The sequence below is a fragment of the Perognathus longimembris genome, chromosome 4 (genome assembly GCF_023159225.1).
Source record: "Perognathus longimembris pacificus isolate PPM17 chromosome 4, ASM2315922v1, whole genome shotgun sequence".
NCBI classification, from domain to species: domain Eukaryota; kingdom Metazoa; phylum Chordata; class Mammalia; order Rodentia; family Heteromyidae; genus Perognathus; species Perognathus longimembris.
Genome location: NC_063164.1, coordinates 3,348,819 through 3,373,458, shown reverse-complemented (window position 1 = coordinate 3,373,458; position 24,640 = coordinate 3,348,819). Strand labels below are relative to the sequence as shown.

The following is a 24,640-nucleotide window of genomic DNA, read 5'->3' as shown; positions in this document are numbered from 1 at the left end:
ACCCCGCAGCCCACACTCGGAGTCCCTCAGAGGGGGCTATCCTGGAGCCCAGGGCTTTTGGAAACTGCTCCAAATAACGAAAATATACAGAGCTGTTGATTTATGGAATCTCTCGAGCGGGGAGGAAATAACGATGCCAACCAAGGCAATGTCCGCTCTTTCAGGTCTGTCTGAAAAAGGAAAAATGAATGCCTTACTCTCCCGTGACACTGAGCCCTGGACCCACGGGAAGATGTGTCACCACCTAATTGCCTCCCACTTCTGTATGGCAGGCGGGCTTAGAGCTGGGGGCCCCCCCCCTCCCGCTTCTCCAGGCCGTGAGAGCCAGCCGGGGTGGGCGCGTCTCCATAGGCCGAGCGGAGAACCAGGGTGTGGAGGACCCGGGCCAGCCCCCATGTGGACTGGCCGGCTTGCTCAGGCCTTCCGGCCCCAGACGGGCCCCCCGCCTGGCTCCCGTGACTCTCCTCAGAAACAGCGAAGCCTCCAAAAGCGAGAGACGGATGTTATCAAAGAGCAACCCTCCATCTAATTAGTTTCTGGAATTTTCTGCTTGATATGCTCAGTTTCTTCCCAGCCTGTTTGGCCGGTGCAGCCCTCCACGGGAAACAGAATCCCTTTGTAATCCAGCAGCCGCAAGCACCAAGCTTGAGCGCTGGCCGTGGCTGATTATGGGGGGGATAAAAGAGATAAATCTGTGGAGAGAAGAAGTCTCTTGAGATGATTTCATTTCCGCCTAACAGGACCACTTTGCGTTTTTCACAGCACATCAGATTAATTTAAACTCGGTACCAGCCTGCATCCAGCCTGCGAAAAATCAGCTAGGTGATATTTAGCCCTGGACGGCGGAGCCCTGACTTGCATGCTCAAGAGCTCCTGCCCCGGCTTCTCCAGACGTCCGCCCCTGCCCGCGTCTCCTCCCCAACACGGAGGACGGGCGGCCCTGAGGGGCCGCTGGGAAGCCCGGCGTGTCGGACGAGGAAGAGGAGAGCCACGGGAGCCGTGGGAGGAATGAGCGGCGCTGTCCCGCCCCACACGTGGGCTCTGCCGTGGGAAACGCAGTGGGCGGTGACGGGGGGAGGGGAGGGGGGAGGGGGCTCTCACAGAAGCACCAGACCCAGCCCCCCCCCAGCCCCATGGTTCAAGGCTCCCCTGCGCATTCATTGTCACTGAGAAGTGGATGTCCTCCTCCTCCTCATCTAACCACCGGGTAGTATTTAACGCTGTGGCCTCCGTGGTTGACTCCTTTATGTAGACAGAGAAGCAGCTTTATTTGGATGAGATCTGTATGACGTGCACTCCACTCGACGAACATGAGTCGGTGGTCCTTAGCACGCTCCCACGGGGAGGCGGTGGTGGTGGTGTTTTTATACCACCTCAGTGGAGGAACGGGGGACCCCCCAATTAGTGACCAGAACGTTCCTTATATATATGTGTGTGTGTGTGTGTGTGTATATATATATATTAAAAAGGGCCTTATAAACACAGTTCGGTACTGAAGGACTACATCTCAATGAAGAGTAGTAGAGTTCCTAAATTCCAACCGATGTGGCTTAGTTCACAGAGATTCCTTGGTGCAAATTGGAAATGGCCCGAGAAGGACATGCTTCTGGCCCGCGTTTTCCTCCGCCCCGGCCCCTCCTATTGTGCGCCTTTCCTCCCCATTTTTAGAACTCAGTCTAACGCTGTGTTGTCTTTTCCTTTCTCCCCACACCTGTCATCTTCCCGGGCCCCCTGCGGTGCCCCTGCTGCCCCTTCTGACATTGTGTACCCCTGCGCGAGCGGCAAAGGGAAGCACACAATAATGCCAGTCTCTGAAACATCTTCAGAGATGGGGATGAAGTCCGCCTCCTCCCGCGGGCCGCGCGCTCCAAAGCCCCGCGCGCGCGGGGGCCGGGGTTTGAACTTGACTTCACACTCACCTTTCAACAGGGCCCCGGGATGTTGTGCTTTCCTCCGATGGCAAAGGTGGCCTCTTCTTTATTTACCAGCCTCCACATCTCTCTGAGCTCGCTTCACACAGAACAGAGCCCTTATTAAAGATCCAAATTACCTTCCTCTCGTGGGCCTTGGATCAAAGCAAGGCCGCTTTAATTTCCTAGTTCCCACAATGACTTCCCTGGCGCTCACGGAAAGCCCTTAAGCCCTCGCCGGGCTCCCCACCACCGCCAGTGTGTGTCCCTGTCTCTCGTAATTCGGGATTCTTCGATCCCCCCCCCCCAAAAGGGAGTGGGAGACGCGGTCCGAGAGCCTCCCGTCCTCTTCCGGCGCCCGTTGTCTTTTCATTCTTGTTCCTGCGGTTGCACACTTCTCGGGAACGGCGTCTGGTGTCTTTCCAGAGTAGCCAGCCAGTCCATCAAGAGCCGTGGGCCACGCCTCCGGTGTGCGGTCACTCCCGGGAGCAAGGTCTTGATGTCCTTCCCCCAAGCCACGCCCCTGAGGAGGCGCGGCCAGAGAGGGGCCTGGGCGGGGGGGGACAGATTCCGGGGGCCCTGGGAGATGCGTGGTCTGGAGGTCCGGTGGCGGTGGCTGGCGCCCCCCCACTGGTGGCTCTCCCATGTTCAGGGGGACCCTCCTTGCAACACCTCTGCGGTGGAATCGGCCTGAACCCCCCGGGGGGGGGGCGTGGGAACCGGAGGGTGGAGCCCCGCTTGCGACTCACCCCCCCACCCCCAGGTGAGAAACCTCAGCACACCTGGTGACGGCCCCCACCCAGGCCAGAGCCCCGCCACAGTTCATCACACCGCGGCCCGACTAATGATCGGCTGGGCAGATAATCGGAGGAGAGTTAATTGTAAGGTTCGATATGGCATCTTGTCAGCAGAGATAAGTTGTCACGTTTTCCACTTGAGCTGAAACTAAATGATTGTAAAATAAGTTATGAGTGTCCTTGGGCCTGTCTGCCGGAATGATAGCTAAGAATACATTCCTGGCCCATCCGTCTCGAGCGGGCTGCTTGATATTTATGTGAGCAGAATGTTATTTTATTCTCCCTCTAGTCATGCTTGTCAGCGCTCCCCGTGAAAAGTGAAAATGCCTCTTTGACTCATACTTCACCTACCGAAGCTCAGAGAGACCGCAGATTGTGTCCATTATTGCTCCTCTCCTGTATTTGGGGGGGGGGGGGTGTGCGTTGAACGTTGATGCCTGATTGGGAAGAACTAACGGCTGGCGCGGGGTGTAGAGCGCGGCCGGTCCCTCCCAGACCCCGCGTCGATGGGGCGCGATGGCACACCTGCTTCTTTAACGGGGCGGGCCTCGCTCCTCTCCGCGTCCCCCTTCCCGGCCCCGTCGAATGCCGGGTGGTCCCACTGCTGACGACCGATACGGAATGAAACGCCGGCTTCCCGGGCTGGCCCTCGCCCCCCTGCGGGGGAGCTGGGGGGACCCCGTCGGCCGGAGGGGCGGCGGGACACCCCGCCCGCCGTGGCTGCCCTTGTTTTAGACGTGTTTCTGGGGGGGTCTTGCAGTCTGAGAGCCGGGGCGTGGGTATACCCACACACACGCACCGGCGTGGAAGGCAGGTGGCGGGGACACGCGGCCTGAGGCCCGCCTCCCTCCCCCTCTCCCCACGACTTCCCGCCAGCTCGTCCTCCCCACAGCCCGCCCGCCGCTCCCGACGTCTTCGTCCTCAGCCAGCATCCCCTTGTGAGCCGGACCCGCTCCCTCCTGCTCCCCCGTGCACAGCTCCGGTGCTGGGCCGCCCTCCCCCCGCCCGGCCAGCACCCGTCTCTCGACGGCCACGGCGCCGCTGTCGTGCCCCCGTCACCAGTGTGGGCGCAGATGGGGAGACGGGGGCCCCCCCCTCCACAACGCCCCGGTTCCCCCCTCAGCTCCAGTCTCCGGGCCCACCCGGGGGTCCGTGGCCACAGCCGCAACAAACCAGGGGATCCCGGGATGGCAGGACGCGGGCCGACCCGGACCCCAAACACCGGCCTCGCCGTCGGCCGCTGTTGAGATTCCCGCATGTGCATTCCCCCCGCGACAGCCCGCGGCGGCGGCGTGGCCGTACCCGTGTCTCCCCTCCAGAGACCAGGCAGGCACCCGTCCTTCCCCTTCCCCCTCTCTTCTCCTCTCCCCGCCTCTCCCCAAAGCAGCAGCTTCACCGGCTCGTGGGGTTCGTCTCCTGGGCGCCGAGGAGTCCCGTGGCCATCCTGGTGTGCACGTGCAGTCCACCCTCGCGTCCCGCCCCCTCCAGCCACGTAGCCACAGCATTGGCCTGCGGGCTGGGGCCCTGGTTCCTGTGCCAGTGGGGGCCCCGAGGAAAACAGTCTGTTCTCGAGTGTATTGAGCAAGAAGCTGGGGGGTTGGTATGTTTGCTTTAGTCCTTGGGACCCTGCTTGTGGGATGAGTTCCTTCCTCTTGGCTCGTGGGGACCGGAGTTCATCTCTGTCGGCTCACGGGGATGACAGAGGTTCCTCTCCACTGGCTTCTTGATCCTGGGCAGCAGCCGAGCAGCGGAGCCCGCTCGGGATGTATGGGGTCTGCGTGAGGGAGACGCCGTCTGTCAACAGATGTCAGTCGTGACCTTTGATCTTGGCCGAAACGTAGGTTCTCAGCAGTTGGAAGCACACAGGACAGTGGCCTGACTCCCGAGCACGTGTGGGTGGTTTCCAGACTAAGGGCTGAGCTGGCGGCTCGGCTCTGTGACGTAGCAGGGGGCGGGTTGTCCCCTGCCTTCAGGGGGCGTCTAATAAAACGTCACATCCCCCTGGCAAAGAGGGGTCATGACGGCCCCGCGTCCGTGCGGCCGACGCGACGGCCAGAGATAACACGTCATCACCGCGCCGAAGGAACCACCACGCCAGTGAGGCCGGAGGCCAGGCCGGGCCGCCCACAGCCCCGTCTCCGGACTCCGGGCTTCCGGGCTCCCCTCCCGTGAGGCCGGTCTGTGGAGCACGCCCTGTGGGGACCGGCTTCGGGGGCCTCAGCGGCCGGAGGGAGGGCAGGGAGGTACGAGGTGCCCCCCACACACACACACCTGGGTGGGGCTAGGAGGCCGAAGGCGCTGGCGCCAGAGGGTGGACTTGGGGGCCACAGGAGGCTGAGCGATCTCAGGCACGGGGGCTCCGTGCCTCCCGCGGCGTCCCACGTGGCATCGTGGGTGTGGTGAGGAGGGGCGAGGGCGGAGGGGGGGAGGTGGGGGAGGGGCCAGGTGGGGGAGGGGACCGCCGTCCGGCCGGGGAGGAAGCTCGGGACAGCTCCCCAGTCCCGGGCAGAAAGCCGCCCACGTGGGTGGGGCCCTCCCGCGCAGGGCCTTGGCCGCCCCGGCGAGGCGACGCTGTCCTGGGCCGCCGGGCCGCCGCGGGAGCGCCCCACCTCTCCTGGCCCTCATGCTGGAGCACGCGCGGCTGTGGCCTGTGGTCTCTCTGGGCTCCGGTGTCTGAAAGCGCGTCTCTGACCTGTAATCCGAGCCACGCCAAAGGCTGGGATGAGGACTGCAGTCGCCACACGGGAGGGAGAGGCCGTCCGTCGCCTCCGATTAGAGCTGAAGCTGCGCTGGGGTGGCGCACGGCCTCGGCCGCCAGCACCGGGTCTCGGGGGGGTCCCCGGGGGCCGTGCCCAGAAGGCCCCGGAGGCCTGGAGGGGCCCCCGCGGGTGGGTGTGCCGGGGTGGGCCAGGAGGCCGGGGCGGGCTCAGGATATGCGTCACGTGACGCGGGGCGGGCAGACGGAACGAGGCCTCGCCCTCCCCGTGGGTGGGGCGTAGACACCGCTGTGCCGTGGGCGAAGTCCCCCCCACTGCACAGGCGTGCCGGCTCGGGCGGGGGGAGTAGGGGGGGAGCAAGGCGATGGCGGGTGGCCAGCCGCGGGGGCCCCGCGCTCGGCAGAGGTCCTGAAGGGGGGTTCTCGGCGGCGGCTCCCCGCACCTGGCCGGGACCCCCGGGGAAGGCAGCAGCTAATCCAGGAGACCTGGGAGGCCACTCCCCGAGAGCACACACGCCCCACCTGCCCGCTGGTGGACCCCCCATTCGTTCCCGACGGGCTGGTGCTCCTTTGGCCTTCTCTCTGGTAAAGATGACCGTCAGTAGGAAAGCAAGCCGGTGGCTCAGGTCTCAGCTACGTGGGAGGCAGCGGTCACAGGATCGAGGGTGGATTCTAGCCAGGGCAAAACATTCGGCAAAGTCCGACTCAACCAACAAAAAGCTGGGCCTGGTGGCATGCATCTGTCATCCCAGCTTTTCATCAGAGGATCATGGCCTACCTAGATATAAACAGGAGACCTTATTTGGAAAACAACAGGAACAAAAAGATCTAGAGGCATGCATGGTTCAAGTGGCACAGCACCTGAGTAGCAAGCCCAAGGCCCTGAGTTCAAATCCCAGTACTGCCAAGTATACATATATAAAGAAATAGTAGGCAGAGGATATGGCCTAGTGGCAAGAGCGCTTGCCTCGTATACTTGAAGCTCTGGGTTCAATTCCCCAGCACCACATATACAGAAAATGGCCAGAAGGGGCGCTGTGGCTCAAGTGGCAGAGTGCTAGCCTTGAGCAAAGAGAAGCCAGGGACAGTGCTCAAGCCCTGAGTTCAAGCCCCAGGACTGGCCAAAAGAAAAAGGAATAGTAAGTGGAGAGTGTCGTGTATAGCGAATGTATTTCTTAACTAGTTCTCTGGCCTTTCTGAGTAGCCGTGAGGACTCCGCAGCCAGCCTGTCTGCCCTATCGGCCTCCTCCGTGAGCCGCTAACGTGTCCTATTTCTCTAATTATAAAAGGGAACGATGTTACGTTCCTACGTCGCGTCCCGGTCCTGCCCGACCGCGGAGAGGAGCGAGGGAGTCAGGGCGGCCTTGTTCTGCGCCCACGCAGGACCAACCCCACGCAGATGATGCCAGCGGATCCCTGATAAACACAAAGGAAGCGGGAAGCCTGGGCCACCGCTTTGCTCTTCCAGAGGCCCCGGGCGTCCGGTCCCGCAGCGCAGGGAACCGTCAGCTCCCGGCCGAGCCGAGCCCGGGGCCCCGCGGCCCGCCGCAGCCGCAGCCCTCGAGGGCTTCCGCCGAGCCCCCTTCCCCCGTGCTGACCTGTGCGTTCTCTTGCCTTTTCCGGTGCAGACACGGGGCTGGGGGACTCCGTGTGCTCCAGCCCAAGCATCTCCAGCAGCACCAGCCCCAAGCTCGACCCGCCCCCCTCCCCCCACGCCAACAGAAAGAAGCACCGCCGGAAGAAGAGCACCAGCAACTTCAAAGCCGACGGGCTGTCGGGCACCGCGGAAGGTGAGTCCTCCCGCCGGGCCGAGTGCCCGCCCGCCCGCCCTCCCGGCCCCGCCCACGAGCCCGGCCACCACGCGTGGGACGGGGACAGGGCTGTGACACCCCGAGGGCGAGATGGAAGGATGGCTCCCCGTCCCGCCCCTGACCGAGTCCCGCGGGCCTGCCCACCCGCGTCCACCCCCAGTCCACACAGAAAGGCCCAGGCACCCCCCAGCAGAGCCCTCCTTTCCCATGACACCGACATGGCCGACACCGTCTCCCCCCAGGGCCTCCCTGCCGCCATCCTTGTTTTTCCCTCTCGGGTTCTCCGGCGCTTTCTCGTCTGAGTGTCCACAACCGCGGGTTAGGGAGCGTGGCCCCGGGCGGGGTGTGCATCCGAGGCGGGGGGGGGGGGGGGGTCGTCCCGGGGCTCGTGGGGAGACTGGGCTCCAGACCCCCAGAGCTTGAAGCTGCTCGGCCGTCCTCCCGCCCCTCCTCCCGAGCTTCCCTGCCTAACGAGGTCAGCCAGCGAGGACGGGCCCCCCACCCTGGGAGGAAGGAGGCGTCCTCCGCGCCCATGACGGTGGCAAACGCGCGATGAGTCCCCCGCGGCCCTTCCTGTCGGGGGAGGTTCGGTTCCAGGGCCGGGCATTTGGTGAGACGCCAACCAAACTCCAGTCCGCCGAAGGGGCCACAGCCCACCCTGACGCCCAGAGGCTCCAAGCCAGGCCCGGAGGCAGCCCTGCCCGGGAGAACGGGAGGGCGCTGCCGTGGGTCTCCGTGCGCGTCCCGCCAGGGTCCTTGATGACGAAGCACAGCCCAGTGAGAACGCGTTTCCCAGCCCGTGCTAAGTAGACACCGTGCCCCCCGCCCTCTTGCTTCATCTCACGCGTGGCCCTCCGCCGTGGGGACTTTGAAGGCGCTGCGAGGCGGGTGTTGCCTGCCTCCCCTCCCACCGCCCCCCCCCCCCGCCCACAAGGTTCCCAGTGGCCCAGGCGGGGGGCCCGTGGCACGCGGGGCGGGGAGTCTCTGCCTGGCCGCAGCGCAGGCCCCGTGACCAGCAGGTGCCGGAGCCGACGCAAAGGCCCCACAGGAACAGCTCGGTGAGAGACTCACGGGCGCCGATGCGGGCCTGACAGGGGTGACGCGCACCCGCAAGTTCCGGGAGACATGCGGGGTGGGGGGGCTTCCTGCAGTCCTCAGTGACACCAAGGCCACCTGGGATTTTTCTCTGAGAAAAGCAAGCGGGTCTCTCCTGGAGCATGCGCTCGTCATTCCTGAGGCAGCTCTTTGGTTGCTGTTGGTGTCAGGCAGGCTGGCCTCGAACTCGCAGCCTCCGCCCCGGCCTCCTCGGTGCTGGGAGGGCCCACGGCACCGCGCTCTGCGACCGTTTTGAAGTCCCGTCCCCGGAGTCGCTTTGGCTTGGACGTGCACAGTATTGTTGGCCGCGTGAAGGGTGTGGATTCCTCCACCGTGTGGCACCGCGGGGCCGCCCAGGCTCCCAGCAGGCGGCTTCGCCACCGTAACAGGCGCCTGGACTCCAGTCTCCTTGAGAGGAGGAAAAATGAAATCGTCCCGACCTCAGCGAACCCGGGGTCCTGGGGCAGGGCAGATGGCATCGCAGGCTAGTCCTTGGGGACCGACTCGGGCGGTCTCGGGGGGGGGGGGATGGGGAGGGAGGGGGAGTGTCACCAGCAGGGAGCCATGGCCCTCACCAGGGAGGGACGCGAGATTCGGGGAGCCCCACCAAGCCCCCTGGCCACCCTCTCCTCCTTCCCTCCCTCCTTCTCTGCCTGGGGGTGGGGGGGTTGCGGAGCACACCGCCCCCCCTCTCCCCCCCCCGCCTTCCATGCCACCACCAGCCGCCACACAGGCTCCGGGGCTCCCAGCTCAAGCTAGAGGTGCCGCCCCTCCCCCCCAGAACACTGGGCCCTGAGCCCCGGCCGTGGCACACAGAAGCAGGGCTCCTCGGGGGGCTGCCCCGGCCCCCCTCCCCGCCGGAGCCTCTCCTGTGGAAGCCCGCTAGCGAACGCGACGCCCCTGCCTGAGACGGCCTGCCGGGCTCGCGGAGAGCACTGCTCCCTCGGAGTTCGCATCGTGAAGGAATGGGGCGAGGCTGGCACACCACGGCAGCAGCCCGCGCCCCCAAGGCGTTTACAAGAATCACCCCCTGCCTTGCAAAGAACTTCCCATCTTTACAAATGTCTCTTGGGCTCCACCGCGGTAACTTGCGGTCGGCAGAGAGGACTTCCCGTGATCAAGCCAGTCCCGGACTCTCAAATGACCGCCAGCATCCGTTCTGGAGTCACAGAACGTCTCGCGACCCCCGCTCGGGCCTGAACGCGGGGCCGGCTGGTGGCGGGCTCCCCGCCTTGGTCTGGGTGGCCACGGGCTCCAGCACGGCCTTCCCTCGTGAGGTGCGTGCCTACGCCGACGGCTGGCGGCAGGGGGGTGCGGCCACCCCCACCCCCGCCCGGCCAGGGACCCCGCCCGGCCAGCCCAGGGAGGCTGGGAGGGTCCTTTTTGCTGTCTGTACGTCTCGGTACTTACGTTACAATCTTGCCAATTCTGTGCTCCCCCTGCGACATGATGCCACTCTGTGGTATTTTCAGCCAGGAAAAGTAGACAAAAAGTAACATCCTGCCCGTAATTTGGCTGTCACATCCCAGGGGGAAATACAAATGAACGGTCCAGCCTTCTCACCAGCTTTCTCTGTCACTCACACTTAGAGATTTTTTTCTTTTAATTCTTTTTATTAGAAGCATGCAGAATAGGAGCCAAACACAGGAGAGAGACGGGGGGGGGGGGGAGGGGAGGAGAAAGGAGAGGAAAGAAAGGGAAGAGCCAAAGCAAAAACAGCCGGACGTGTGGTTCCAATGGCGGGCAAGCATGCAGCCTGAGCCCGAGTTCACACCCTAGTAGAAATGAATGAATGAATGAATGAATGAATGAATGCATCATCAGGAACAGTATATTTTAGCACTGGTACAGTGGTAGGATGCTTTCAGAAGCCAACGTCCCTGAGCTTTGCCACACACACACACACACACACACACACACACACACACACACACACCCCACCCCAAGGGAAAAAGAAAGCAAAGGCGGCGGCAGCCTTGCTTTCCTGTCCTCTCCACAGTCCTACTCTCACGCAGCAGCCCGGGGCAGCACCGACCAGCCGCGTCACTGACACGTGTGGTTTGGCAAGGATTCCTGGACACGCTTAAGAGAATAGGATGGCGTGCCGTTCACGTGTGAAGTCCAGGGCGTGATGGGGACCGAGCCCTAGCCGTGGGGGCGCGGAGGGACGAGCAGAAGAGTTGGGGAGAGGGGCAGGAGCGAGCTCGCGCGCGTGCAGGGCGGGCCTGCGGGCAGCCCCACCATGCCTGCAGGGGGCGCTGCGCTGCCTGGCCGCTGCAGAGCAGCCAGCGTGGTAGGCACCGGGGGCCCCGGATTCCTGGGCAGAAGCAGCGCGTGCCCGGGCGAGCGCTTGGTCCTTGAAGGTTTTCCAGGTCTTTTAACGAGCTGTCTGTCCACCTGGGCCTTTTTGTCTTTGAATCGTGGCACATCCCACAGCGAGCTGCTCGTGGTGGAGACGAAGCCCCCCCCCACCCCCCGTCTCCGCGGTCTCCTTATTCTGTGGCCCCCCAAACCCGGGGGCTCTTGTTAGTTTTCTGACATTCATGCAAGTGTGCATCAGGTGCTAATTTCCCTGTTTCCCCCAGTGGAAAGGCTGAAGTAGAGAGAGGTTAAGTGGCTCGCTTGTCCAGGTCAGGTTGCCGGTAGGCGACAGAACTCTCGCTTGATTCTCTACCTCAAAACTCTTTCCACCAGGCGAAAAGCAAGTCTTTGAGGTACGGGGAGCGGCTTTTGAATCTAGAAGTGGAGCAGACTGAATAGCTTCCTTGATATTTCTCAGATTCCACGTAAAGACACGGACTTTCCTACACGTCCTAACATCTACAAGTTGTGTAGCAAAGATCCTTTTTTTGAAAGGAAATAGAGGGCCTGTCTGGATGTACCCAATCTTATTATACCAGAAGAGATGCAAAACGCCCGGTGCCCTGCCCCGGGGCTCACGGCGCTTGGTCCCAAAGGTCCCTTGGGGGTTTCTGTCAGGCTTCTCGTTCCGAGCCAGTGGTGGCTCGTTCTGCGTCTTCACCAACCCGTTGAGTGGCTGGTCTTGAATGGATTTATTGAAAAGATTATCATGGACAGCGAAAGTTACTATCAGGTCTCTCTATTGTGGTAACCCCCCCCCCAAAAAAAATGAACTGCTCGCCGCAGCTGTGCTCACGGAGCAATCAAGGGTGAGGCCCAAGATGGGGACAGGTTTCATTAGCCGCCAGCCACAGAGGTCTCCTCGGAATCCGCTCTCCTTCCCTCTCTCCAAGGAGACCCTGCGGTCGTAGATCGCTTCATCCTTTCATCAACTGTGAAGCAGCCCCCCTCGGAGAAGGCTCTGCACATCTGCCCCCATAGGCCGCCCCAGTAAAGAAAGGCCCGCCGCCGCCCGCTCCTCTCCCAGGAACCGAGTCTCCAGAGAAAAGCGCCCTGTCGGGCAGAGCCTTAGCGGGGGTGCGTGTGTTCAGGAGTGCAGGCGTGGTTACAGTCGCGACCGCGTGGGACAGTTTACCGGGTACGGAGCCTAGCTTCATATCCCACACTTGGAATCTGTCTTCAAACGCCACGAAAGGTGTCACTTGTGATTGACTGCTGTCTACTCACAACCCCATCCCTCCTTAGCAGCACACACACACACACACACACACACACACACTCTTGAGTTGAAGTTCAGCAAGAACCAAAGCGCTGGGTAGAAGCCGTGAGCGGTTCTCCCGCTCGCTTGCTCTGCAAGCACTTGGGCGCTGAGTGAGCGATGAAGGTTGTGTCATGCGACTTGTCTTACCTTCCGGCCATCGGCGGGCCGTTTGGGGACTTTGCACGTCGTGACTGGGAAGGGGATTTGTTCCTCCTGTTGTTTAGAATGTCGCAGATTCTTGCCCTGAACTCTCACCGTTGTCCCTCCTCGGGTGTAGCTTGCACGCGTGTTAGGTCAGGGGTCAGGGGTCGGGGCCCGGTGTGAGCACGGCTGCTTTCCTGTTTGAGTTCCGTTATGTGGACGCGGCCGGAGCAGAGGGAGCGCGGAGGACGCTCCCGACAGCTGGTTGTCACTTGTCACCCTGGAACCCCCTTTCTCTCGCATCTGCTGCGTGTCTGCGCCCCGTGTCGGCCACCCCGCAAGGAGCCCGGCCTCCCCTCCGCCGGGAAACTCCACAGTTGACTTTCCCACGATGAGATCGTCACGAGACCTCCTTACCGTGCAGCAGTCGGCTAGTGTCTCGGAAGAGCCCCTGAGAGCCGTTGCGCGTGTGCGTGCGTGTGAGACGCGTGGGGATCGGCTTGGGCCCTGCCCGCAGGGCCGGGGGCTGGCTGGGCTCGCTGCCCTCGAGCAGCGGGCTGCGGCCGACTCGCTCGCCCCAATCCCCTTTCCAAAGACGGCTCTTGGACGGTGAGTCCAGCTTCCCAGAGAATGAACTCGCTGCCACTGACAGGTCTGGGTTGACTCCCGACATTGACATCGTAGATTGGGTACCGTGGTCTCCAAAGCCGTCCTGCAGGGTCCGGCCCGGCAGACACAAACACGCACGAGCTCTACGCGCTCTTAGATCCTTTGTGGAAGTCCGCAGGTCGGAAATAAACAAAGATGGCTCGATCACAGCGGGGAAAGCTAGAACAGAGGATTCCCATCATGATGAACTAACCCACAGGAGAGGATTTTTGGTTCCCTTTTTTTAAGTCCACACAGACTGAAGGGGTTAGCTTCGGGCCCACGCGCACGCCACCGAGCGCCACCGGCCCCACGTGCGGGAGAAACCTTCCAAGGTGCAGCGTCGACGGGAGACCCCACGGCGGCGGGAAGAGCATCTGCCCTCCCCCACCTGTAAAAACTGCGTGGCAGACGGAAAGGGGCGAGTGAAAGTGCGTGCACCTTCGTCTACGCCCAGGAAGCCAAATCAAAACGGAGGGCCGACGCACAGGTTCATTTCCGGCATTCACGGAGGCCACGGGTCCAGCCCTGGGATCCCACGCGGCTCCGCGCCTGGCTGGGGAGGGAGCTCCTTCCCTGTGTCCTCCAGCGGCCTTCCCGTGAGGGGAGAGGGAAGGAAAGGGGGGGAGACAGAGCGAGCCCGTCCTGAGCCACTTCCGGCCTAGGGATCCACGCGTCCCTGCCCACGTCTCGTCCCATGCCGCAGCGTGGACGTGGGCCCTCTGGTCAGAAGCGGTGCTGCCGGTCACGACGCTCCTCTCCCGGGCGTGGGGTGCGTTGTTGGGGTGTGGCATCAAAGCCCGGGCGCACCCCGAGCCGCCACGCTCCCTTAAACAAGCACCTTGTGCTCGGGACAGTCCTTGTGAGGGTGGGAGTGAGCGCCCCCCCCTTGAGGAGGGAGGGAGGGAGGGAGGGGTGGAGGTCTTTCATTGGCACAGATGAGGGGAAAAGGCTGAGTGGCCATTTGCCCAGCTCCAGCAAGTGGACATCTGGGTTGGTTTCACACCTGTCCCGTCCCCCCGGGCGCGGAAACTCGCCTCCGGCAGGCCCGTGGCCCTCCCTCCCAGGCTCCCAGGAGTGGGCCTGCGGGCACGGCGGGCTCCGCGCCCCGCTCCCTGAGGCGCCCCGGGAAGCTGGACGCCCCTGCGGTGCTGGACCTGGCTCCTCAGCCCGCGTGGGCAGGAGCGTTCCCACAGCGTCAGGCAAAAGGCTTGCCGTCCAGCTCCCCTGCACTTACAGCACACACGGTTGGCTTACGACCGCTGTGGACTCAGCGACATTTCAGTCAGGTGCGTGAACCAGTTCCTGTGTCATTGTAAGGATGGGGCCGGGGTAAGCACGTTGAAGGACACTCTGAAGTTGAAGGGGGCAGAGAGTGATTGGTTAAGCTGCCTGTCAGTCACCCGAGTCCCTCTTTTATTGGCTCACACATTAATCAAAGGCCTTCCTCCTCGGGCTCCCGTTCCCTTAGTGGTGACTGCTCTCACTCTACCGTGATGCATCATGAGTGCTCGGTTCAGAGTGGTTGAGGACAAACTCTGATGGTTCAACAGTCTTCCTGCTTTCCAGCTCCAGCCTCTTCTCACTCACATAGCAGGTGCCAGGTACCCATACCTGGGTGTGTCACCAGTGAAGGGAGCAGGGACAGGGGAAACTTGGGCAGCCATTGGTGTGTACACACACACACACACACACTCACACAACTTAGCCAGAGCTGCTTTGGTACATGGGACGTAGAGAAAATTGGCCATTTGTCTGTGGGCTAATGGGTTTTGCTGAAATATGAAAATCTACCCAATGGTTCTATTCAGTGACATGATACCGAGCATCATGAAAAGCGCCTACTGCACACAGTTTAATTCTATTTAATTTTTTAAGGGGGAAAAAACAGCAAAGGGAAAAAAAATGTTTTAGTTTCTCTGAAGCTGATTTCTCTCTGCCTTTTCTTAAAAGTGCCTTTCTAGTTCCCACACAGTGATCGTTATCTGCCACCTCGTCGCCCTGCTGCCTCTGCGTGTGGTAAAATACAAAAAAAAAAAAAGACAGAGAGAGAGAGAGAGAGAGAAACCAGGGGAGCTTGTGAAGTATGACTCCCCATCCCAAGACTCATTGCCTGCAATTCGTACCGCTTGACAGTAATGATCTTATTACAGTACTGTGGACCTTGAAGAGATTTCATGAGGAGAGCGAGAGGACGGGCCTCCGTGTAATCAAGTGGCGCTGAATATTCCACGCGTTTTTGATCTCACACTGATTGGGCACAGTTTTAACCCATCTTCCAGTCAATTATGCATGGCCCCTGTGCTCCTCGGATAGTCAGAAACATGGATGGCTGTTGTCTGGGCTCTGGCAGGCAGCCAGGGTCTGAAGTGCCCGCACGCCATCGTCCCAGGATAAGTGCTTTTTAGTTGGAATTGATTACCTTTCTTTGGGTTTTGCTTAATAGCAAAACTGCATTTGGAGAGGGCTTCAGGTGAGAAATGGACAGACTATCCATTTAGAGCATCTGAACTCCTAGTCAATTTTTAGGCATCCGTCGTTTCCATCTAATTCTTGTTTAATGATCTAATGTGGGGCGATATTAAGCCGCGTCGCCGCGTTCGACATGGAGCGAGCCCCCCCGTGTTGAGCGCCGACAGGTTCAGGTACCTGGCCACCGCCGTCGGGTTCCTGGATTGATCCAGCCCAGCCTCCCGGCTTTGAAGAGATCTCTCTGTGTCTGTCTGGACAAAAAAAAAAGCATTAATTACCAAAGATAGTTTCCTGTGCAGGAAACTTGGGGAATGAATCCACCCCCCTGCCGTGGTTGGCCCCTCCAATGACAGTGGAGCAAACGTCTCCACGGCTGGCCAGGCCTGTCCCGCTGCCCCGCACCCAGGGCCGCTCCCTCGCGGGTGAGGCTATGCTCTCCTTTCCAGGCATACTTGAAAGGAGGATGCATGATCTCACCTGGGAGAAAGTTAAGCCAGGGGACAGTGACTCCCACCTGTAATCCTCACTAGTCAGGAGGCCGAGACCCCAAGGGGCACGGTTTGAAGCCAGCCCAGGCAGGAAAGTCTGTAAGACTCTTAGTTCCTATACACTAGCAATTTTTTTTAAAAATCCAGAAGTGGACTTGTGGCTCAAGTGGTAGAACACCAGTGGGGAACAGTTAAGGGATGATAAATCCCCAGGCCCTGAGCTCAGGCACTGGTACTAACTGGCAAACCAAAGCAAAAGGCCTGTGATTAAGTAAACGGAAACATCTATGAGACCACTATGTTGAGCCAAGAATTTTGCTTGCCCATATTGTGCTCTTAATTCTGATTCTTAGCTAAGAGATTCTTCTTTTTTTATTTTAATTTTTATTTATTTACTTATTTTGCCAGTCCTGGGCCTTGGACTCAGGGCCTGAGCACTGTCCCTGGCTTCTTTTTGCTCAAGGCTAGCACTCTGCCACTTGAGCTACAGCGCCATTTCTGGCCATTTTCTATATATGGGGTGCTGGGGAATCGAACCCGTGGCTTCATGTATACTATACAAGGCGAGCCCTCTTACCACTAGGCCATACTCCCAGCCCAAGAGATTGTTCTAGAATCATCAAATTGCAAAATTTTCAAAGTCCATTTATTTATCTTTTGTCTGCCGGTTCTGGGGCTTGAACTCAGAGCCTGGGCACTGCCCCTGAGCTTTTTTGCACAAGGCTAGCTCTGTACCACTTGAGCCACAGCTCACTTCTGACCTCTTTTTCAGTGGTGAATTGGAAACAAGAGCCTCATGGACCTTCCTGCCCAGGCTGGCTTCGACCTGCTATCCTTGGTCCTCCACCCTGATTAGCTAGGAATACAGGTGTTGAGCCACCAGTGCCCTACGAATTCCTTTTGTTTTGCAGGGCTACAGACATGGGCCCCCCAGAGCCAGTGGTCAGTGTGAAATGTTAATCTCGGCAGAGAGCGGCGTCGGGTGCCCCAGCCACTGAGCCCCTCCCGCGGTCAGACTCCAGCTCTCCTAGTGGACACTGCATTGACTTGATTTGTCTCTTCCTAACGAAAACAATAGATAGCTTTGTTCTTGTACCATGCTCCCTGTCAGCGGGAGCGACTTTTCCTTTCTCTGCAAAAGCTATGATTGCTCTGGGGAAACTTAGCAGAATCCCAAACTTCACGTTACACACGCACACACACACACACACACGCACGCGCACACACACACACACACGGCTTGTTTTCTTTCTCTGTTTCCCAATAGTAAGATATATTCCATTCAAACACAGACACGGTGTGATGCTGCCTTACAAGGGGAGAAAGTCAGCTCACACGCGGGAAGTCACAGCTGAATGTTCATTAGCAGGAAGAACGCGCCCGGTGGACCACGTGCCCTGTGCTGCCCGCGCGTGCGCAGCTGGGCGTGCGTGCCTCCCACCCCAGGAGTGTGTGAGGCGGGGGCTGTGCACCTCACTTCTACGACTGAGGGAGCCGAGGGTCGTAAAGTTCACCTCACCTGCTCAAGGCCACAGACGTGCGTGGGGCAGATCACGGGGCGCAGGTGTCAATGCACCCATGCGCGCCCCCCCCCTTCCACGAGCCCCCATGACCTTCCCTCGCCTCATGAGGCCGTATTTGCCTTTCCCCTCAAATCTTGCCTTTCCCCGCACGTTTCCAGTGGTCCAGCGTCATACCGTGTGAAAGCTTCTTATGACAGCTGATGGAAAGGACATTCCTCCATCTTAAGAACAACCTGTTAAGCTTTGGTCCTATGTGATTCCGAGCCATGAATCAACAAAGAGACAAAAATGCTTTCTTACAGTACTTGGGAAAGATCAAACGCTGGCCGAGCAAATGATCAATGTTTTTCAAAGACTGTTGTTTTGGGAAGTTAACATCTGTTTTAATGGTCTATTTATAAATGAGCATAAATGAGCAAATTTACCTAGACAGGTGAATGAGCTCTCAGGACTAAAAAGAAAAAAGAAAATCAGGGCATAATCAAGGAAACAGTGTTCTTGGGGAATACAGTACCAGGCCCAACCACTGGCTGAGATGGAGTTCCAGGAACTTCTCCACCCAGGCTAGCTTCAGACCACAATCTTCCATTCTCCGCCTTCCTTAACTAGGGTTACAGGCTTGAGCCTCTGCCGTTTTCTAGCCTCGTGTGTGTGTGTGTGTGTGTGTGTGTGTGTGTGTGTGTGTGTGTGTGTTGTGTGTGTGTCTATAATTAGGAATTGCCAAAACATCTGTAATTGAGTAAACCCTTGCAAACTCCCTGTGAATTATAGAAATATATTTCCCACCGCGGTCGCTTGGCTTCTTCCTGCTTGGTATATGGTGAGAGTTGAGTCCCCCTCTCTTCCTCCCCAAGTCAGCAGTTAACGTCACCCAGAATCCCCTCCAGGAACCTGTCCTAACTGGGCCCCCGGGGGCCGCCTGGAGAAGAAGCGGGAACCCTGAACAGTGCCCTCCAGTGTTGGGGGGTGGTTCTCCCGTTCACTGACACCCAGAGGTTGGCTACAGAGAGTCGTGGGCACCGTGGCCACAGTTAGAGAGCTGCCCACGTGTAAGGACTGGGGAGGCCTTGCACCGAGTTTGGGGGTGCTGGAGGGGGACCGTGGAATTGCGGAGCCTCTAGGAAGAAAAGCACGCGTGACGAAGGCCGGGAACAGAGGCTCTGCTCTGCAGGAGGCCTGGGGAAGGGACTAGAGGCATCAGCTAGCGAGCCAGGCCCACGGAAGAGGCCAGGCCTGCCCCTGGGGAGGGGCCACTAGCGCCGGACTCAGGTGGCCTGCGGGGAGCCAGGGCGGGGCGCTCGCCCCCTCTCTCGGCGCCTCGCCACAGGCCCAGTTCTCGGCCGTCTTGAGTGCCCAGACGCTTCTGGCTTCTTCCTGTCTTCTCAGAGTAGTTTCAGACACATACAAGCTCAAGGATGATCATGGGGGGGTGGGGGGGTGGGGGGGTGAGGTGCTGTCAGCAGCCCGCACCCCGCAGTTAGATGCCGCCCTCTGGGAAGGGTCCTTCTCCCGTAGTGTCTGCTGCGTGCAGCTGTCCCTGCTGAAAATGCCACCCCGGCTAGCGCAGGCCCGGTCCTCGGGGTCTGCCCTGCGTCACCCCGGGCCTTTCCGGGAAGACCCCCAGGGCGGGGGCTGGCAGCCCGGCCCCGCCCCCCCCCGGGTTGCCGAGTGCCGAGCCTGCCCCTTGCCGGCCCCCGTGGCCAGCAGGCGGCCGGGCTCCGGGGCGGGTGTCCCAGGAGAGACGCACAAGGCGGGACGCCTGACCTCAGGGACACGTCCCGCCCAGGTGCCAGGACAGGCTGTGCCCTGGATGGCAAGTGCCACGGTCCCTGCAGAGCGCCCCAGCCAGTAAGGGGATGTCCTGCAGGCAGGGTGGGGTCGAGACCCCAAGACCTGGGGGCCCACAGAAGGGTGAAAGGACTCAACCTCCAAGGGAGCTGAGTCCTCCCCCGGGCCCCGGGCCCTGCTCATGTCCTTAGAATGAGTTGATCAGACGTCAGTTTCCCACTGTACAATAAACTGAGACCTACTTTTATTTATTTATTTATTTATTTTGGCCAGTCCTGGGCCTTGGACTCAGGGCCTGAGCACCGTCCCTGGCTTCTTTTTGCTCAAGGCTAGCGCTCTACCACTTGAGCCACAGCGCCACTTCTGGCCGTTTTCTACATATGTGGTGCTGGGGATTTGAACCCAGGGCCTCATGTGTACGAGGCGAGCACTCTTGCCACTAGGCCGTATTCCCAGCCCAAGACCTACTTTGGGAGAACCCATTTATCCATTTTCTATTTCTCCATGTTTTAATTTGTGAATATCACTGTTGAATATTCTGCATATCCTCTGGCTACTTCCGTCGTGTACAATTATATACTGGCAGCATAGTTTTCCAGCAAGTGGGAAAAGACAAAAGTACTTAAGCACTTAGCACAGGGCCTTCTCCTCTCCCTGGTTCTCTAAAGACAAAGCAGTCACACAAGGCTAACTTGTTTCACGGGTAATTAAGACATCTCACTTTGCAGTTCCCTCTCCTAATGAAGAACTTTCTCTTTGGCTGAAATGTGTCTTGTAAGGATTTTATTTCTTGTCAGTGCTCCAACTTAGGAAGATGTTCTCTCTGGCTCTAATAGTTTTCTGTGATGTCTTCTTGAATTATTAGTCAGATTCTACACAGATCCAAACCTCTGAGGCATGCTTAGACCTAACCTCACTCTCCGTGAAAACAAGTCAGCCAGCATTGCCAAGCACCCGGAGTTCTCTGTGTTTGCTCTGGTCCCAGTGAGTCTGCTCTGCGGCTTCGTTCCCAGTGACCCTGGGCCAGGAGCCCGGCTCCGACTCTCACAGACAGGGGCGGGGCGGTTCCTTCTCCATGCCCATCTCGGTGCTGGAGCTGGAGCTGGGGTGCAGTCGTGTTCCCGGATTCATGGAGCACATGACTTCCAGTGCTTGGGACCACAGCCCCCACGACCTGCCATCAGATTCCTTTCTTGGGGTTCCGTTTGCAGATAGGAAAAAGCTACTCGCAGATGCCAGATTATATGCGGGATGTTCACAGACGCTCTTGGCTCAGCCAAGAGAGACTCGTGGACACGGTTGTATTCTGTCGTGAGGGTTGCCCCTGAAGTTGTGTTCTCCAGTGTCTAAGGCATTGACACGCATGTGTGGCGTTGAGTGTCCTGCCCACGTGGGGGTGGGGGTGTCTCACCCACGGCATCCCGGGAGTAGACGTGGCTCATTGTCCACAGCTGTTGTGATGGTCGATTCTGTCTCACCTCCTCCAAAGGCTGGAGAGGTTCTCTGACCACACAGCCACACAGCTTAGAAAGACCTTTGGCACCAGCGTCTCCAGGTACAATGTAAACAAAAGTTATTGGCATTAGGGAAGAAAAGGCGCTGTATGTGAAAACATGGATTTTTTTCATGTGGATGACCAGAGAATGACTTTGACGAGAGGCTGTGGTTAACCTGTAGAGCTCTCCCCCTACCGGCCCCCCACGAGTAATTCCCAGGTTCCGACCCCGCACGCCACACGGGGCTCAATCGTGGCTGGTGGTCCCTCCCCCGCGACGTGACTGTGTACACGGCGCCACGATCGAAACACCTCCCACCGGCTAGTCTCTTCCCTGCACCTGAACGGAAAACGCAGAGGCAGATCCGTCCGGCGCTTCCTGGCACGCGTGCACGTGCCGGACAGATGCCAGGTCTTGAAGGCACGGGAGAAAATCACCTGTGTCATCCTGTGCGGACAGCTGATTGGATTCCCGGTGTGTTTTCTGTGACCTGAGCCAGTGCTTCTCAAAGCTTGCCTCGAGGAGCTGGAACTCAGCAAGACCTGCGCGACAGAGTCTGGTTCTGATTGATTGCCATCTGTCTTCCTCTTGGAGTTTCAGTTGCACGTTCCAAGCTAAGAGCTCTGCGAAGTCCTCCATTCAAAAGGAAAATCATTACCTTCCTTAAGCCCTTTGATACTGACATCCGTCCACCGCTGCACCCTAAGATAACCTGTGCACAGCCTTGCCGTGGTGTCACACACCCCTGAGAAATCCTGGGGTAGCCCCGGAGAGCACTGTTCGTTGCCTAGGACTGTCATCTGGAGAGCCCGGCAGCCTCTTCATTTCCCATCTGGGACAGTCACTGAGCAATGGGATTTCACGAGCATGAGAACTCAGAACATTCTGGAAGGTCCATAAATCCCAGGCGCAATTCCGGCGTCGCGCGGCGCCGAGAGCCCGCTCGGGACACGGGCCAACACACGCCTCCCTGGGCCCGGACTGCGTGGCCGATTCATCTCCCGTGCCTCTAAAACTGCAGGTGTGAGGGAAGGCCGCTTCTGCAGCGTCCCCCAAGGTCACGTGACAAGGCCTCCTTCCCCGTGGTTTCCTGTCCTGAGCAAGACGTCCATCTCTGATGGTCTGAATCCACCTTTACTTGAAGTCTGCTGTACCGTGCGTGTTCCACGCGCTGCGTTTCCCTGCCTGCCTGGTAGCGGCGGTGCGTGGGGCCTTCCCTGCCACGCTCAATCAACAGGATGAGACCACGTGCTTTTTGAGGCACAGCTTAAGCCACGCAGAATTCATTTCCTGACACGAGGCTGACATCTTTGGCTGCCGATACTCTCTGTGACAGGTGACCGTGCAAGGAGAGGCCCACAGGCCGTCTGCCCGTCCTCTGTGCCGGGCGGGCGCTCTCCTCCCCGTAGACACCGTTCCCATCATTTCCTCCGGTCACAGGGTGGGGATGGTGTCCTTTACTTACAAGCAAAACTCCAGACGGTGCATCTGCTCTGGTGTAACGTCCCGGGTGGATGGAGACCACAGGGCGGCAGACAGCCCTGGCATTCGCTCTGACGGCCCACGTCGATTGTGATCAGAGAGATCCGTAAGCGATGCGGGGCCAATCAGAAGTCATCTGTGCTGTGAGCCTTCTGACCGTTCTATTTCCCCAGGGGTGCTGATCTCACCTCTCCCTCACCCCTCCTTTCCCCACCCCAAAAAGATCCCGCGGTGCAAATTGATTTAGAGATCAGTCTTGATGAAAGACCGAATCCAGCCTGCCTCCCGCGTCCGGGTTGGGTGTCATTAGCCATTCCTGGTTACGTGGACACGCACGCCGAGGCCCTCCGAGTGGACACGGATGCGCGCGCAGATTAACCGGGGGCTCGCCTGCCGTTTGTCACGCAAATAGCCGTGCCGGTAAACTGAGAGGTGATCCATCACTTTCCTCCAGATTGAACCCTTTTATCAGTTGTGTCGTTTTCATTATTCAGCATACGATTAGTGGCAGCGTGTCACTCCGTCACCCCGGTGAACAGCCACCCCGCGCCTGCGCGGGATGGAAACCCCTGGTCGCCGGCCCGCTGGCCTGCCTGCCACAAAGGAACAGGCTGAGCTCACCGCCCCCCCCCCCCCGGCTCCCCTCTCCCCGCCCCCCCCCCGCGCCCACCGGAACCCTGTAGTTAGAAAGCAGACAGGCTCTGGGGGCCCAGAGCGTGCGGCTCATTTCTGTGCCGCTATGAGAAGAGTAAATGGGTGAGTGTCTTCCTTTCACCTTCCCCGGAGCCTTCTGTTGCATTACATGTACTTGAAACGCCAACCAGGCTTTGGCTGGCTGGTTGGGTAGCTGATTGGTTAGTTACCCGGCTGGGTTTGGTGGTTGGTGCCGAGGTGGGAGACACGTCGCCTTGGGTTTACTGACCACGAGACGCTGCGCCCCCGGAGCCCCACGCCCGGCCCTTCCTGTTCCCATGGCTTTGGGATAAGGTCTCGCGGTTTGTCCAGAAGCCAACTCCAAGCTGACTTCCTTACCACCGCCCCCGCGTGGCTGGCCTCACAGGGATCCACCGCCCCCGCGTGGCTGGCCTCACAGGGATCCACCGCCCCCGCGTGGCTGGCCTCACAGGGATCCACCGCCCCCGCGTGGCTGGCCTCACAGGGATCCACCGCCCCCGCGTGGCTGGCCTCACAGGGATCCACCGCCCCCGCGTGGCTGGCCTCACAGGGATCCACCGCCCCCGCGTGGCTGGCCTCACAGGGATCCACCGCCCCCGCGTGGCTGGCCTCACAGGGATCCACCGCTGTTCCGGCTTCGTGTCTTGTAGCCGATGGCCCCACTGGCCTTAGAGCCCCCTGGAGGAGCAGCACCGAGGTCTCCGGGAACGGGCACAGGGCTCCGTCCCCCCCGAGGCGTCTGTTTGTCCAGGGGAAGGGCGGGGGGGGGCGGGGGGGGGGTCCCCGCCATGGCTCCCGCAGCAGGGACCCGAGCGCAGGCGAGCGGCGGTGCTCGCGCTGGGACCTCGCGAAGCAGAGCCCCCGCCGAGTGCCGCGCGTCCCCAGCACGGGGCCACGGGCCGGGAGCCACGGGAGACGCCGGGCCTTGCCCGCGGTGGTTCTGCCTCCCTCGCGCGGCGCCCTCGGGTCCTCTGGCCCCCGCGCGGTCCCTGCCCGTCCCGTGTGGCCGCCGCTCTGCCCCCCGCCCTTCCCAGCTGTGCGGCCTGCGGGGCGGGGACGTCTGGGCTGTGACCGCCTTGCGGTAAACCATGGGACGGAGAGCTGATGGCCGGAGGCTGCGTAGACGTGGCTGAGAGTCAAAGGCCCGGAGCGTGGGGGCGCGGGGCTGAGCCCCGGGCTCTGACGTCCGTGTGGCTGACCTCCTGGGCCCCCCCTCCCCTCCCCACGGGAAAACTGGGAGACGGAGCCCCAGGATGGAGATGGGAGAGTTTGGTTCTAATCGAGCGAGAGGAAGCTGTGCGAAGTTCTCAGCACCGTGCCCGAGATCGGCGCGAGTTGGGGGGGGGGGCGGTGATGTGATGGTGGTATTGGAGGGTGCCGCTGGCTCTGATGGGGTGGTGTGGATGGCGTGCCGGGGGAGGCACTCTTCGTGGTGATACTGGTGGGGGGGGTACCAGCGGCTGGCGTGACGTACCGGTGGCGGTGATGGTGTTGTGTTGGCGGCGGTGGAGGGGATGGGCGGGCCACCCCACCGAGACGGGGTGACGGTGGTGGCGGTGCTGGTGTCCGTGGGCCGCTGGTGGGGGGGGGTTGAAGGGGGAGCGCGAGGCCCCGTGGCACGCGCCTCTTGGGTGTCCCTGAACATTGGGTCATGTCCGAGCCGTGTAAAGCGGGGCGTCGTTCCGGCTTTGGTGTGTTCAGACTTGCGTGTAACGAGTTGAAATCATTTTGGGGTCATCTTGTTGCATGTCCAAAGCAAACCGACGCCACGCCTGCAGTTTTATCGTCGCGAGTTGAGAGCGGCCTGCAAGACAGCTGGTCTGCTTCTAATTACTGCCAGGAAGGATGCCTCGGGCCAGCTTCACATGCGCAGACATCCTTCAAGAATTTGTTTATAGCCATCCCTGGGTAGTGCCTGTCAGAACGTCCCTCTCGGGCAGTCTTTGTGTCTGGGTCATTGGACAGCTGCATATTGG

At 60.2% G+C, this 24,640-nt stretch overlaps 1 protein-coding gene across 1 annotated transcript in view; it reads left to right on the top strand.

The window, feature by feature from the left end:
* Nucleotides 1-24,640, top strand: part of Agap1 (ArfGAP with GTPase domain, ankyrin repeat and PH domain 1) — a 411,357-nt gene that overhangs the window by 315,650 nt on the left and 71,067 nt on the right. Inside the window, 1 exon segment of the mRNA XM_048344473.1 lies at nt 7,052-7,213. Within this exon segment, the coding sequence (XP_048200430.1) occupies nt 7,052-7,213 (162 nt within the window).